General features: G+C 31.8%; 2 protein-coding genes across 2 annotated transcripts; both read right to left on the bottom strand.

Moving 5' to 3' along the window:
- Window positions 1-223: 223 nt before the first annotated feature.
- On the bottom strand, window positions 224-1,226 carry LOC110638289 (36.4 kDa proline-rich protein-like). Its single transcript, XM_021788796.2, has one exon. The coding sequence runs from the start codon at window positions 1,091-1,093 to the stop codon at window positions 422-424; it is 672 nt and encodes a 223-aa protein (XP_021644488.2). The 5' UTR covers window positions 1,094-1,226; the 3' UTR covers window positions 224-421.
- A 4,891-nt stretch (window positions 1,227-6,117) lies between these two features.
- On the bottom strand, window positions 6,118-6,989 carry LOC110638288 (lipid transfer protein EARLI 1). The gene has a single exon (XM_021788795.2). The coding sequence runs from the start codon at window positions 6,894-6,896 to the stop codon at window positions 6,306-6,308; it is 591 nt and encodes a 196-aa protein (XP_021644487.1). The 5' UTR covers window positions 6,897-6,989; the 3' UTR covers window positions 6,118-6,305.
- Between the last annotated feature and the right edge of the window lie 10,460 nt (window positions 6,990-17,449).

The following is a 17,449-nucleotide window of genomic DNA, read 5'->3' as shown; positions in this document are numbered from 1 at the left end:
ATTTTGTTTAATCAGGTACGTAGATTTTTGTTTTAATTAGATTTTGTTGAAGAGAGTTTAATAAATTAGAGTGTATATTAACCTTTGTACATTGTATCTAGGGCAAGACAGGGCTAACTTGCAGATTACACGTAACCAAGATATTAAAAGAAAAAAAAAAAAAAAAAAGAAGGGAAGAAAGAAAGGCAAGTCACTGTGACGCAGAACCTAATTGGAACAAAAATAAACAACAACGAAAATGTAACTTAATCAGAGAAACTCCCAGTCACATACCACCATAATCGACGTTCATTAACGGTTAAGCTCTACGCAAGAAATCAAGTCACAGCACTCACAAAACCCTAACACGAAAACAAACTAGGTAAAGTTTAATTAATTAACATCATAATCCAAACTCTCCTAATTATTAATTAAGTTCATTTCAAAGAGGAGGGCATACAAATCCAGGAGGTGGAGTCTTTCCACAAGTTATTAGGACTTGAAGAGCAAGAGGAATGAAAATATTGAGGTTAAGGAGCTTAAGCCTTAAAGTAGTGCAAAGACAAACTGCTGCTTCAAGCTCCAGCAATCCTTTAATTACGGGGCAGCAAACATTTTCAACTGGGTTCCCCAACCCAACATGCACCAAACCTCCTAGCACATCCACACAAGCTCCTAGCTTAAGTGCATTGATTGGACAAGTTGGTTGAGTAGTAGGTGGAGGATTACTACTACCACCTCCTCCTCCACCACCACCCCCGCCACCAGGAGGGCCGCCAGTGTACGGTGGGTAGCTCGAAGAAGGTGGCGGTGTTATCGGGGGTGTTATAATTACAGGAGGATTTGTTACGGGAGGAGATATTACTGGGGGAGGATTAATGATTATTGGTGGTAGTACTATCGGTGGCATTGGGGGGTTTTTTGAAGGTGGATGGCCTCCACTGTTTGGTGGGTGCTTGGTGGCTGGTGGTTTCGGGTAGGGAACTTTTGGGTGGGTTGGGCGGCGCGTCGGTGGATGTGGCTGAGTACATGGACCACAAGCATAAATGGGTGGCAATGACATCGCCATGAAAATCATCAAGATGAAGAACATGGTTGCAACCTTAGAACCCATGACTTAGGGTTCAATTGAAAGTTGCTAACTATTCTTGGGTATTTTGATGTGGTTGGAGTTAGGATTATATAGCTGAATTTGATAAGCCAATGTGAGCAATTTCTCGAGAATATGGAAGCGAAAACCTGAACTATTAACACCATTTGTAAAGAAAAAGGGCCATTATGAGAAAACCAAGGGATCTAAGGCGAAGTTTTGACAGTAAATTTTGGAGTTTTGTTTGTCTTTTGCTAACTCCAATGCCCATCCGTGACTGGCTCTCGGTTCAATCTGTGAATTATTTGATTTCAGAACCAGTCAGTCGGCAGACAGACAAATCTTGCTTCGTTTTTCTTTCCGTATTTCGTACTAACCCTATGCTTTTCTTTGGGACAACTAGTCTTGCTTTAATGGGTTAATTTCTCTTATTATTTTCTTTATTATGATCTGTCCTTTAAAAACGAAATAGCATGAAATGAAGTATAGTTTGGAAGTTACAGGTTTACAGCCAAGCATATATATATATATGTGTGTGTGTGTGTGTGTGTGTGTGTGTGTGTGTGTGTGTGTGTGTGTGGAGCAGTGGTGTTGTTTAGGGTCCATCCTCTATTATTTCTGTGGGCGGATAGAACTTTTCGGGTTTTCACTTTACAGTGCATGCAGGGCGTGCACTACATTTGAGTTCATTTCTCGAAGTAGGCATGTGAAAATGCAAGCCTGTATATTTTTTATTTTCTTGCATTTAACACGATCTACTACTAGCAAGATGAATCCTATGCGATATTATTTTGTTAAAGAAATAATTCAGTATTATTAGAATATGTGATCCTTCTTTGTGGATTCACATTTTATATTTTAAGAAATTTTATGAGTATTAAATGTTAATATAATGGATCGAACTAATTAAGGCAATGGTTAGTGACACTCTGAATTTTCACTTTAATTTATCAGACATCTTAATTTTTATTTTTAACCTATTGAATACGTTTTGAGCCAATAAATTTTGAATATAAAAACAAATAAATGTGTATTTGATTTTCCTACATGGGCTAAGATGTCTTCTTCCTCCAGCAATTTTACAATCAAGAATTTTTATGGATAATTCTAAGGATCTTAAAATCAAGGTAAGTGCATATATTCTCAGTTTTCAATTTTACAGTAGATTTTTTTTAGAGAGGATATGTGTTTTTTATTTAAATAGTTTCAAATTCGAATATCTCATATAATAATTATGAAAGTAAGTACATACAAACCTTACCCTTACCATATATAGTGGTTTAGACCAAAAATCAATCACCTTGTTGAAATTTAACAAATTTCTCAATATATGAAGGAATTTTTTTAATAAGGAAAGATTTTATTAAACATTAATAAGGGAATCAGGAAAACTTAACAAAATATTGTCCAGCTAAATTCAGATCAATAAATTCCAAAGAAAAGAGAATGGGTTGAACTTATCATTGGTATTTTTTAATATTTTACGTAAATCAATACATTCGTTTTTTTTTTTTTTAATTTTAAATGCAAATTTATCTAAATTCCCAAGCTAATATTACTTTGGTGTGTGATTAAAAATCATTATTCCTGTAATTTATTCAAATCTTCTTTTTCGGAATCGTTATCATTCATAGATCCTCAATTGTGCAGTTGAGGATCTATGTTATAGCTCAAGGGCGCCATGCCCCACTATCTATAAATTATAATGTATTCTTGGAAAGAAAACACTGTTGGCCCATTTAATTAGATTTCATATATATATATATATATATATATATATATATATATATATATATATATATACTTTTTTTAAACTTTACACATTGTCAAATATAAAAGATAAAGTAGTAGAGAATTTTTTTTCTACGTTTAATCTATTATAAATTTAATTTAAAATATAAAATATGTAACTTATATATTTAATACGTAAATTTTATTATATATTTTATATTTTAATAAAAATATTAAATTCACCGTTTAATCAAATCACGTGAAACCACAACTTGATAGCGGTTTGCCACAGGAATTTGACTCTTCTCCTTTTCACTCTCCTCCATTTCTTCTGGTTTCATCCCATAATTAATATTGATGGATCCATTTGCTATCGGAAAATTCTTGCTATCTATTTGAACTTGATTGGTTTGATTGCTTCATTATGTGCACATCGATTCGAAAAAAAAATGCTCTGCATGATCTGGCATTTAAGCGTGGAAGATAATGATTTTCTTTCGAAAATATTGACTGTTACGCGTAAGCATATTGTACGGATAATAACGTGTATATTGCTTGCTTTAGTGGGTACGTGGGTGAATTATTCTCCTGCATCCCTCATTTTCTGTCCTTGAACTTGCAGCCAGGCATAATGTGTGGACTCATGCATAACCATTTCTGGATGGACAGAATCCCTGGAGTGGGGGAGAATTTCTTTTTATTATTTTCTATTTTCAATTCTTCTGTAAAGAAGCTATTTTTTATAGTCAACAACAATCATTTTCGTAAACTCAGGGAAGATATATATTAATTCTGCGAAGACAAGTCATATTATACATTCATTATTATGATTTATCTATCGAAGGAGTGTATTTTGGCAGTCGGAATTTTACAGTATATAAGTTTAGGGCATGCAATGCTTGCCATATATTTTTATTTATTTATTTTCTACATGTCTTAAAAAATAAGCATATGAACTTCCGTGTAATGTCAGATTAAAAAAAAAAAAAGGTCATGTGTGTTTTACCCAAAAAATAGAGGAAAATATGTGTCAACGTGTATATATTTTTAAAATTTTTCTTGTTTAAATTCGATTTATCATGAACTTAAGATATAAGATATATAATGTAATCTACCTATTAAATATGTGAACCCATATGATTGTGTCTTGGACAAAAATTTATTGTGACACTTTGAACTTTTAAAACTTTTTATGATTACATCTTAATTCCTATAAATTGAAATTTAGATATTCTTTAAATCTTTAAATTAAAGAGCATAAATTCCAATCACGCTAATATTGTGATCTGCTGACTAGAATTTGAATGGTATCTTAATTTCCAAAGGTAAAGTTTGTTGTTAAATATTTTAAAAATTCAGAATATTATGAAGATTTTTTAATAAAGTTTAAGAGTAAATTTATGTATTGAGCAATTTTTTTTCATTGAACTTCTTTTTTTTTTTTCAATATTATTGAGATTTCGCTTTTCACAAGTTATTATCCATGGTTTATATGTACACTAAATGGATTAATTAATTTTTTTTCTCATTTAATTTTATAAGTAGTTAAATGGGGTAGACGAATTGTCAACTCGAGCCAAAAGGCATATAACATATGATAATAACAAATATAACAATTATTACGATTATTATAATTTTGCGAAGCCTTTTTTATTATTATTAACAATGTAGAATGGGATCCCATAATTTTGTTTACTTATCTTCTTTATTATTTAATTTGGATGCCATGTAAACAATTTTGGTGTGATGCTTCATTGAATTCTGATTTGCATGTGATCACATCGTGAAATCATTAAAATTGAGTTTAAATGATAAAAATTTATTGATACATTGAAAATTTTTTATTAATCAAAATGAAGGGTAAATATTAAACGTGTTTACTTAATTTTATAATTACTTTCATAAAAATCATTGAATTTTAATTTTTTTAATAAAACTCAATGAATTCGATTTGATTTTATAAAAGTTGTTGTAACCAAAATTAAAATTTTCAAATTAACCTGCTGGTCTGTCAATTATTTTATAAATAAAATTATCTTATTTTATTAATTTCTTTAAAAAAATAGAAATAATATGCATAAAATACATTCAGCTATCCTCCATAATACCATGAAACCCCTTCCCTTTCTCCATTTTTTTTCTATCAATAACTATTAGTTAGATAATTTTATTTATAAAATAGTTGATATGTCAGCAAGTTAACGTAAAAATCATTTATGATTATGGTGACTTTTATGAAATCAAATTGAAATTCAATAAGTTTTATAAAGAAAATTAAAGTTTAATAATTTTTATGAAAATACTCACAAAAACTTACTGATTGTGTGTGATAACTATATTCAAAATAAACTCATTTATACATATAGTTGAATAACCATATGTCAAAAAAAAAAGTACAATGAGTAATATTATTTTATACTTATTATTTCAGCTACTTTTTTTTATAAGTAAAAATTATTATTAATAATAAATTTATACTCACTGAAGGCCTTATTGTATTACACATACTCTACTTTCATATAAGTATATTATTTAGAAATATACTTATAGGGAATTTATTTTTTGAAAAGTATGATATAATTTTATGTAGTGTATAAATTAGCTTTTTAGAATTTAGTTTGTATCTAAATTATAAAAGATAATAATATCCATAAAAATAATTTAAAATTTAACAAATTAAATGATAAATTGGTAAATTCATCATACTTAACTAGGGAAATGCAATTTACTAAACTCCACTTAAATAAGTTACTTCCCTTGTACAAAGAAAAGTAGAATGCTCTACTTCCCTAAAAGTTGATTTGATAATAAAAATCAAACAAGATCAATTTTTTCTACACTTCATAGAAAGTTCTACTTCCTTAATCTATTTACCCCAATCAAGTTTCAGGTAATGTCAAACAATTTCCATAAACAGGCCAACTTTTTTAAATTAAATTTGTTGAAAAGGAAAAAAAAAAAAATCCTTCGAGTAATCGTAATTAGTGAATAATCAACCAGAGATGAATGATTAATATTGGCACTGGATTCAATCTTTCTAGAAAAGAAAAATGGAAAAAGGATATTTTAACACAGTCAAGCTCATAATTTCGAACATAATATATATTATACATTTAGAGTAAATGGAATTAATAGAATTAGAATCACGTGCTTAATTATTGTTGCTTCGTCACAAACTGCATAGAGCATATTAAGCTCTAAAATGTATATATTGCACGGAATAATGGATGAGTTCTCCTATATAATAATTAAGCACCAAGATTATCTTCCTCATGAAGGGCAGAAATAAATAAATTACAAATGCAAGAAGCTGCAAATACGAAAATATAATTTTTACTAAATTAAATTCTGTGGAAAGATACAAATGCAAAAAGGCTAGAAGCCTTTTTATCCAGAAAATAAAAGCATAATGATAAATTATTGATTTAATGCGATAAGCGTATCGCAACCATATATAGGAAATTATTGAAAATAATTAATTTGGAACTGATCGAGTGGAATGAATTTATGCGCACTTGAATCCTTCAGGAACCTTCTTCCCACAGGAGTTGAGCAACAAGCTAAGGTCAATGGGAAGATTAATGTTAATGCCCAAGACACTAGCTTTGATGGTAGTGCAAAGGCAAACAGCGGCTTCCAAATCAACAAGATCAGTCAGAAGGCTGCAGCAAGGGGTCGTTGGTGGGCTGCCAATTGTAATCCCCAGCAAACCCTTCAACAGGTCCACACATACACCAAGCTTTAATGTGTCCCTAGGGCAAGCACCGTTTGATGGTGTAGGCGATGGGTTGCTTGGTTTAGGTGATGGGTTGCTTGGTTTAGGTGAAGGGAGTTTTGGCTTTGGCGATGGGTTGCTTGGTGCCGGGGTTTTTGGCTTTGGCGATGGGTTACTCGGTTGAGGTGAAGGGAGTTTTGGCTTTGGCGATGGGTTGCTTGGTGCCGGGGTTTTTGGCTTTGGCGATGGGTTACTCGGTTGAGGTGAAGGGCCTTTTGGTTTTGGTGATGGTGGTGGGCAAGAGGAAGAGCTCACCAATGTGAAGAAGAGGAGGTTGAGAGACAGGAGAAGGGCAGTGTAGGCCACAGTTCTTGAAGCCATATCTCAAAATTAACAAGGCCTGGAAATTCTTGGATGGCTTTTGAGATATAAGCTTTAAGAGTTTGAAGAGTGACCGATATGAAAATGGTGGGAGGGTTAAGGGCATTTATAGAAGTAGATTAAGCGCTACTTGACATTTAAAAATCTAAAATGCGATTCATGAGGCCACATTGCATTGCATCATTATGTTATCGGGCACAACTTGGCACGAATGTACGAGGCAAGTTTTTTACTGAAAATCAAATAATATCCCCGCTGATTTTTCAGAGTAATGAATTCACAGATATCCACAAAAGACCATATTTTTCTTATTTTCATATATGTACAGCATGCATGCTATGGATGTATTAAAGAAATGATAGTTGTCCACGAATCATGCTCAACCAGCTGTCAATCCAAATTCCTGGAGTAATACAGCTTGTTATTACTATTGTTATGATTATTAAGGGCTAATTAGTCAACAGCCTTATTAGGCCGACACTAATGAATCATGCGTCGATATTTGTTAGTAAATTATTCTGTGGATACAAGTAGGGGTGAGCAGATTTCGGCTCAAACCGAAAAATCGAATTGAATCGAGTCAATTCGGTTCAATCGGTTCGGTTTTTAAATGTAATCAGTTCGGTTCGGTTTTGAAGAGAAAAAAAATCGATTAAACCGAACCGAACTAAATAGTAATTTATACATTCAAATCGAATCAAATTGAACCGAATCGATTTTTAAATTGATTTATTTTTATGGAGAATTTATAAATTATATTTTATTTTATAAATATTAATTATTTAATTTTATTGATTAATGGTTATTAGGTTCAAACCAAAGTCAAAATTAGACCAAATAACTTAAAAATCAAGTTTACATTAAAAAATTAATCAAAAATAAAAACCGATCGGTTTAAATCTAACCGAACTTAAATAGAGTGATTCGGTTCGATTCGATTTTTCACCCATTTGAGTTCTGTTCGGTTTCTAATATATGTAATTCGGTTCAGTTTGGTTCGGTTCGAACCGAATGCTTACCCCTAGATACAAGTAATGCTTAGAAAACTGCATGTGAAATGGATTAAACTGATGATGATTGAGGGATTAAATAGATCCATAATTAATGTGGATCAAAAAGGTTTTAGTAATACAAAATGTCTCGTTTACCTTTTATATTTTTTGAGGTAAAATTTCACTTCATCCTTTACTCTTTTCTCTTTTATTACTTTTCCTTCAACTACATCCTCTTTTTTAGCAAATAGTAATAAATTATACTTTCATTTTCAAGAAGAAAAAAAAATAAACTTCTTCTCTACACACACTAAAGAAAACATATATAATTATTTGAATTTTAATAACATATACTTAATATTTAAATTTTAATTTTGAAAATTTATTTTAATTTTAATTTATTGAAGCTTTAAAGAGTTCAATCCATGTATACTTTTTCTTTAGCCAATATTTGTGATGAAACAATTTTCTCTTAGCCAATATTTATCATTTGGAGGCTTTTTTTATTTTTTTTCCTTAACTTTGTACCAATTGATAAAAATCATGTATATTACATAAAATGTGTAAGGTGGAACATGCCAAATTTTCTACTTTTAATCTGGCTAGTTTAGTTTAAAAAAAAATGGCCGGTTAATGTTAGGATTAATTATAATTAAATCAAATTATTCCTCTCCCTTTTAATTTTATTTTCTGACTTTAATTAAATTTAATTATTTGATTTGAAAAAATAATTTTAATTTAAATTAAATTAAATAATTATTATTCAATTTAAAATTAATTTAAATTTGATCTGTGATACGAAATTGAATTAGACAATGACAGGTAAATTAATATTCATATTTGATTTGAGTAAATATGGTGAATTTATGTGAATTCAATTCAATATATGTTTTAATCAATCAAATAAACTAAATATGTGACATGTCACATTGATTATATTAATTGCAAAAACTATAATTTATTTGATTCAATTTAATATATATTTGAGTCAGCTGAATCAATTTGAGTATTTGACATACCATATTAATTATATATTTTAGTTAATTGAGCCTTTAATTGACTCAATTGACTCAATTAATTATGTGCAATATCATATTAATCATATATATTTAAGTCAATTACGAAATTATAATTCAGTTGATTCAATAATTAATTTGAATTGTAATAAGTCACATTAATCATATATTTTATTCAACTGAGTTTTTAATTGAGTCAATTGAATCAAATTGATTATGTGTAATGTCACACTAATTATATATATTTGAGTCAATTGTAAAAATTATAATTTAATTGAATATATATTTGAGTCAATTAAATCAATTTGAGTATATGACATATCATATTGATCATATATATTTGAGCCAATTACAAAAATTACCATTTAACTGATTCAATTGAATATATATTTAAATCAATTGAATCAATTTGAGTATGTAATATGTCATTTCAATCATTTATTTTTGTCACCACCCAACTTATGGACCAAATCGACACTAAGACTTGGGTCAGTTCAAAGCTCCCGAGGCCCGTAGTAAGCCTAACTATTCCTTAACCCAATCCTAAGGCCCATATTAAGTCCAATTTCAAGAAAACAACCGAACAGAGTCCAGTAATAATATGAACCAAACAACGGGGAGTTTTTTATTCATCCGACCTGTAAGCACAATATATAACAATTTGGGGAGCTCAACTCACCCTCCACATACTCATCATGTCATAAAATCAAATGGAAGCTTAGCTCTCTCATCCAATCCAATCACATTGCACACATACATGCATTTAATGTTCTTACAAATTTACCATAATATTATATTACAGTCTCAATTCAAATAAAATGCTTCTAACATATGCAGAGCTCTAGAAGTTAGTAAAATTATACAAAATATAACAGATATTAATAGATTGCCTACGAAGGAGAGAGGCAGGTTAGAACTCAACAAGAAATCTCCGGTCTCCTAGAAAAATAAGGTAAACAGGAGTAAGCGTTCGACTCAGAGAGCAAAATATCGATTTTAAGTACAATTTCTATAGCTATTTAAAGCTAATGCATCATAAAATGTGGAATGCAACACCCTGTATAATTTTTATACAAATCACATCATAACAGTAAAAAGGTAATTTGAAGTACTCACGCACCCATATAATATGCAAACAATACACATATGGGAGCTGATCCTCTATACAGCTCTCTTAATCCAACCTCTGCCAGCAAGTACATCTCAAGCTAGACTTTCGCTTAATAGACCAAATGTGGGGACCAGCGAGATTATCTCGAGCCGTGCCTACCCTGACTTATCAATAAAAGGATCGGGTCTTAGTGAGTCAAGCTCCAACCGTGTCTACCCATCCTATCCATATCCAATACCACACACCACACGTACGGCAACACACACACACTGCTCCAAATTACCATAAAATAACATCAATAGCATTTCATCAAATAAAGATGCAATATAAAATGTGCCTAGTATTTAACTGTATAAATATATATTTATAACTGATGCATGAGCATGCCTGAACATATAGTAATATTAAAATTATAATTAAAATTAATATTTTAATCACAGACGTGAATCAAAATCACTGTGACCGTTGGGTAGAGAATGAAGACTGTCTCGGCTCACCTGATAATTTCATTATAATTATTTAATATAATTGACTCAACACAAGCTTAAAAATTACCAAAGGCATCCTAAGTCGTGCCCAAAATCCGACATAATTCCCCCTATACCTAGGACTTACCCAACCTATAAAATGGCTCAAAATACACTTCTATATTCATAAGTCGTACAACCATATCTCAATCACATCACATGGCCCCTTCTAGGCCCATCCAAACAATCAAAAACCATAATTTAAAAAATTACCATTTAGTCCCTACAATTAACCCTTTTGCAAAAACTATCCAAATGAGCTTTAAAAATTCTAAAATTCTGGCCCGTGGTCTTAGCAATATTATTAAGCTAATACAAAAGGAATTATAATTTTCTAACCTACCACAAATATTTTATGGATTTTTAATCTAAACTTGAGACTAACTAATTAAGAAAACTTAGAGTTCAGGCTTATCTACGTCAATTCTGATATTGGAAACGTATCCGGGACATCTGGAAGTGGTGGGATAGCCTATAATCTTGACCCAGCTCTGAAGTAGCTTAGGCTAGCTGTCTGTCTGGCCCGAAAATGCAGATTCGGGCGACGATCGAATTTTCATGAACCAAAAGTACCTACGTGAAGTCTACAATACCAGAGTTAGAATAAAATATTTACATATAAAATAAGTATTTGAAAATTCGGGATGTTACAATTTTGGTCAATTAAGTTTTTAATTGAGTTAATCGAATCAAATGATTATCTATGATATTACATTGATCATATATATTTGAGTCAATTATAGCCATTATCATTTAATTGATTCAATTAAATATATATTTAAATCAATTGAATTATTTTGAGTATGTGACATATTACATTGATCACATACTTTAGTCTATTGAACATTTAATTGAGTAAATTGAATTAACTGACTATGTACAATGTCACATTAATCATATATATTTTAGGTTAATTATGACAATTATCATTTAAATGATTCAATTGCATATATATTTTAGTTAATTGAATCAATTCAGTATGTGACATATCACATTGATCACATATTTTAGTTAATTGAATCAAATGAGTATGTGACATATTACATTGATTATATATTTTAGTCAATTGAGCTCTTAATTAAGTAGAATAAATAAATTAATTATGTACAATATCACATTGACCATATATATTTTGAGTTAATTGTGATGATTATTATTTAAATGATTCAATTGAATATATATTTTAGTTAATGGAATCGATTGAGTATGCGATATGTCACATTGTTCATATATATTTGGATCAACTATAATGATTATCATTTAAATGATTCAATTGAATATATATTTTAATCAACTGAACCAATTAAGTATGCGACATATTAGATTGATCGTATATTTTAATGAATTAATCAATTAAGTAGTGGGGCGCCATGCCCCACTATCTATAAATTACAATGTATTCTTGGAAAGAAAATACTGTTGGCCCATTTAATTAGATTTCATATATATATATATATATATATATATATATATATATATATATATATATATATATATATATATATACTTTTTTAAACTTTACACATTTTCAAATATAAAAGATAAAGTAGTAGAGAATTTTTATCTACGTCTAGTTTACTATAACTTTAATTTAAAATATAAAAATGTGTAATTTATATATTATATATTTTATATTTTAAATTCATGATAAATAATAAAAATATTAATTTCACCATTTAATCAAATCACGTTAAACCCCAACTTGATAGCGGTTTGCCACAGGAATTTGACTCTTCTCCTTTTCACTCCCCTCCATTTCTTCTGGTTTCATCCCATAATTAATTGATGGATCCATTTGCTATCGGAAAATTCTTGCTATCTATTTGAACTTGATTGGTTTGATTGCTTCATTATGTGCACATCGATTCGAAAAAAAAATGCTCTGCATGATCTGGCATTTAAGCGTGGAAGATAATGATTTTCTTTCGAAAATATTGACTGTTACGCGTAAGCATATTGTACGGATAATAACGTGTATATTGCTTGCTTTAGTGGGTACGTGGGTGAATTATTCTCCTGCATCCCTCATTTTCTGTCCTTGAACTTGCAGCCAGGCATAATGTGTGGACTCATGCATAACCATTTCTGGATGGACAGAATCCCTGGAGTGGGGGAGAATTTCTTTTTATTATTTTCTATTTTCAATTCTTCTGTAAAGAAGCTATTTTTTATAGTCAACAACAATCATTTTCGTAAACTCAGGGAAGATATATATTAATTCTGCGAAGACAAGTCATATTATACATTCATTATTATGATTTATCTATCGAAGGAGTGTATTCTGGCAGTCGGAATTTTACAGTATATAAGTTTAGGGCATGCAATGCTTGCCATATATTTTTATTTATTTATTTTCCACATGTCTTAAAAAATAAGCATATGAACTTCCGTGTAATGTCAGATTTAAAAAAAAAAAAAGTCATGTGTGTTTTAGCTAAAAAATAGAGGAAAATATGTGTCAACGTGTATATATTTTTTAAAAATTTTTCTTGTTTAAATTTGATTTATCATGAACTTAAGATATAAGATATATAATGTAATCTACTTATTAAATATGTGAACCCATATGATTGTGTCTTGGGCAAAAATTTCTTGTGGCACTTTGAACTTTTAAAACTTTTTATGATCACATCTTAATTCCTATAAATTGAAATTTAGATATTCTTTATGTTAGCATAATTACAGCAATTAGCATGATTATAGGAGATTTGTGTAGCATAATTACAGTAATTAGCATGATTATAGGAGATTTGTGTAGCATAATTATAACAATTATTATTCTTGTCTAAATTAGCTCATATTCTCATGTATAAATAAATGTAATATCTCTGTAAATAAGACACAGACAAATACACAATCATTTCCTTCATTACTTGTATTCTTTCTTCTAACATGGTATCAGAGTCGTAAAACTTTTATTTCTAGTTTCTGGGGTCTCTCTTCTCTCTCTACAACTTGTTCTGGTTCATTCTTTCATTCTTGTTATTATACCATTTTTTTTTCTCCTCATCTTGTTATCAATGGAGAAATATGATATTTTAAAACCTATTGCAACAGTTATGACTGGTTCTAACTATAATCTTTGGGTTCAATGAATGAAAAGTTTTTTGATAGGTCGTAAGCTTTGGCGTATTGTTACCGGAGATATCACTACGCTGACAAGAGAGAACGATGAAACTGATGCAAAATTTGCTGACCGTCTTGAGGATTGGGATAGTAAAAATCATCAGATCATCATCTGGTTTTGCAATACCTCTGTCTCGTCCGTCCACATCTAATTTGCTAATTATGACTCTGCAAAAGAAATCTGAGATTTTTTGGCTAATCGATATCAGACCACTGGACTTGCCCACTATTATCAGTTGTGGACTACTCTTCATAATCTGAAACAAGAACCAGGTCAATCTGTGAATGATTTTCTTGCCCAGGTCCAACCCATTTGGAATTAAATATCTCAGGCCAAAATCAGTGAAGATCATCTTTATCTCATTCAAGTTCTAATGGCTCTTCGATCAGAATATGAGGCCATTCGAGCGTTCCTGCTACATCGAAATCCACTCCCATCATTGGATACTGCTATTCAAGAGATTATTTTTGAAGAGACTCGTCTCAGTTTAGATAAAACTCCTCAATTTGAAACTGCTCTTGCAACTACTCGATCCTCACATCAGAAATCTAGCAATCAACTCTGTAAGAATTGTAATCAAATTGGTCATGCTTTTGCATATTGTCCTACTATAGAATGCAGATATTGTCATGGTTATGGTCATATTCTTGAACATTGTCCCACACGCCCTCCAAGACCAAAAGGAGGGCATTCTAAATTCAAGAATGTCTCAAAGCCTGGATCTTCCTCTGTCACTACTGTTGCTGCTGCTGAGGGTTCTACTGCCATCACCATGAGTGATCTTGAGGCACTATTCAAATAGGTTATCTCTTCTAATTCTCCTGCTACCATGTCTGCCACTCCGGGTAATTCTTATTGGCTTTTTGACTCTGCATGTTGTAATCATATGACCACTAATCTTGAATTCTTATCTTCTGCAAAACCTGTATCTTTCTTACCACCAATCCATACTGCAAATGGTACTAAAATGAACATCACACATACTGGTCATGTATCTACCTCAAATCTTCATCTCCCTGACACCTATTATATCCCTAATTTGGTACTCAATCTTATTTCTGTTGGTCAGTTGTGTGAAAAAGGACTAAATATTATTTTTTCTCCCCATGGTGTCCAGGTATAGGATCCACAAATGGGACAGATTCTTAGGAAGGGTTGCAGAGTGGGTCGATTATTTGAGCTTGCATCTTTACATCTTCCTCAGAGATTTGTGTTTGCAGCTACAATCCCTAATTCCTCCATTCACCAATGGCATCTTCGTCATAGTCATGCTTCTGCCAGTAAAATTCAACCTTTAATTTCTCGTGGATTATTAGGATCTACTAAGTTTGAGTCATTTAATTGTTTAAATTGTCAGTTTGCAAAAAAACCTGCATTATCTTTTTTTCATAATCATACTACTTCAAACACTCCTTTTGGTTTAATTCATTTTGACATTTGGGGTCCTTCTCATATTTCTTCAATAAATGATTTTCGTTATTTTGTGATATTTATTGATGATTATTCTCGGTGTACTTGGATATATTTTTTGAAACATCGATCTGAGTTATCACAAATTTACATCACATTTGCAAAAATGATTAAAACTCAGTTCTCTTGTGATATTAAAATTCTCCGAACAGACAATGCCATGGAATATCGAGATTCTTCTTTACTTCAGTTTCTTAGTCAGCAAGGCACCGTTGTTCAACGTTCTTGTCCTCACACCTCTCAATAGAATGGGCGAGCCGAATGCATGCATCGCCATATTCTTGATTCTATACGTACTCTTCTTCTTTCTGCCTCATGTCTAGAAAAATTTTGGGGAGAAGCAGCTCTTCATGCTGTTTACATTATTAACCGTCTTCCTACCTTGGTTCTTCATAATTTATCTCCTTTTGAAAAGTTGTTTGGACAATCTCCTGACCATTCCATCCTTAAACCTTTTGGATGTGTTTCTTTTGTTCTTTTACAACCTCATGAACATACCAAATTAGAACCCCGTGCTTGTCTATGTTGTTTTCTTGGTTATGGCATTGAACACAAAAGGTATCGTTGTTGGGATCCTGTTTCTAATAAGTTACGCATCTCTCGTCATGTTACCTTTTGGGACAATACTATGTTCTTTTCTCTTTTTAAATTCTATCACTTTGTCAATACTGACTCTCTATTTTTCACTGACTCCTCCAAAGAGCTGTTTCCAAGTCCTGATCCAGGTGATTGTGATGTGCTCAATATTATCCCAACTACACCTGCCCCTGTTGAATCTGCCCAGTTGTTGATCCAGTACCTGCGCCTGCATCTCCTCCTAGCACTACTCTTCGTCGTTCTACCCGTGTAAGAGAAACTCATTATCTTTCTGATTTTCACTATTACTCTACTATTGCAACCCTTCATGAGCCTCGTTCCTATTGTGAGGCAAGTACTGACCCTCTTTGGCAGCAAGCTATGACTGACGAACTTCAGGCTTTAGAGAAAACTCATACTTGGGATTTAGTTGATCTTCCACCAAACAAGACCCCTATTGGTTGCAAATGGATTTACAAAATCAAGACCTGTTCTGATGGAACTATTGAACGCTACAAAGCTCGCTTAGTAGCCAAAGGGTACACTTAAGAGTATGGTATCGACTATAAAGAAACTTTTGCTCCAGTGGCCCGATTAACATCTATTCGCAGTCTCTTAGCTATTGCTGCAGTTCGTAAATGGAAACTTTTCCAGATCGATGTCAAAAATGCTTTTCTGCATGGTGATTTAACAGAAGAGGTTTATATGCATCCTCCTCCTGGTTATCATTCTCCTCATAAGGTTTGCAAACTTCGGCGAGCCTTATATGGATTAAAATAAGCTCCCAGGGCCTGGTTTGCCAAATTTAGTTCCACTCTTACTCAACTTGGTTTTCTCTCTAGTCCGCATGATTCTGCATTATTCACTCGCCGAACTGACAGTGGTATTGTTCTTCTGTTGCTTTATGTTGATGATATGAAAATATTATGAGATGATTCATCTGGTATTTCAGAGTTACAACATTATCTCAATCAGCATTTTGAAATGAAAGACTGGTTCTCACTATTTTTGGGTCTTGAAGTTTCTCAAAATTCGATGGCTATTATCTATCTCAAGCCAAGTATGCATCGACTTACTTTCTCGGCAGCATCACCGATAGCAAACAAAGATCAACCCCATTGGAGCTCAATTGCAAACTTACACCTCTTGATGGCACTCCTCTTGATTATCCTACTTTATATCGACAGCTTGTCGGGAGTCTTGTTTATCTCACATTTACTCAACCTGATATTTCATATGCTGTTTATCTGGTTAGCCAGTTTATGTCTGCTCCTCGCTCAACTCATTTCTCTGCAGTACTTTGAATCCTTCATTATATCAAATGCACTCTTTTTCATGGTTTGCACTTTTTCGCTACCTCTTCCCTAGTATTATCTAGCTACTCTGATGCTGATTGGGCAGGTGATCTAACAGATCGTCGCTCTACAACTGGTTATTGTTTCTTCTTAGGTAATTCTCTTATCTTTTGGCATAGCAAAAAGCAAACTGTTGTTGCACGTTCTAGTACAGAATCTGAATATCGTGCTCTTGCTGATGCTACATCTGAATTACTTTGATTATGGTGGTTATTAACTGATTTGGGTGTCACTCATTCTTCTGCCACAATGCTTCATTGCGATAATAGAAGTGCCATACAGATTTCTCATAATGATGTATTTCATGAGCGTACCAAACAAATCGAAATTGGTTGTCATTTTGTACGTCATCATGTTGCTCATGGCACCATATGTTTGA

The sequence above is a fragment of the Hevea brasiliensis genome, chromosome 16 (genome assembly GCF_030052815.1).
Source record: "Hevea brasiliensis isolate MT/VB/25A 57/8 chromosome 16, ASM3005281v1, whole genome shotgun sequence".
Lineage (NCBI taxonomy): Eukaryota > Viridiplantae > Streptophyta > Magnoliopsida > Malpighiales > Euphorbiaceae > Hevea > Hevea brasiliensis.
Note: the sequence above shows the minus strand (reverse complement) of the source record. Positions and strands in the feature narration are given on the sequence as shown.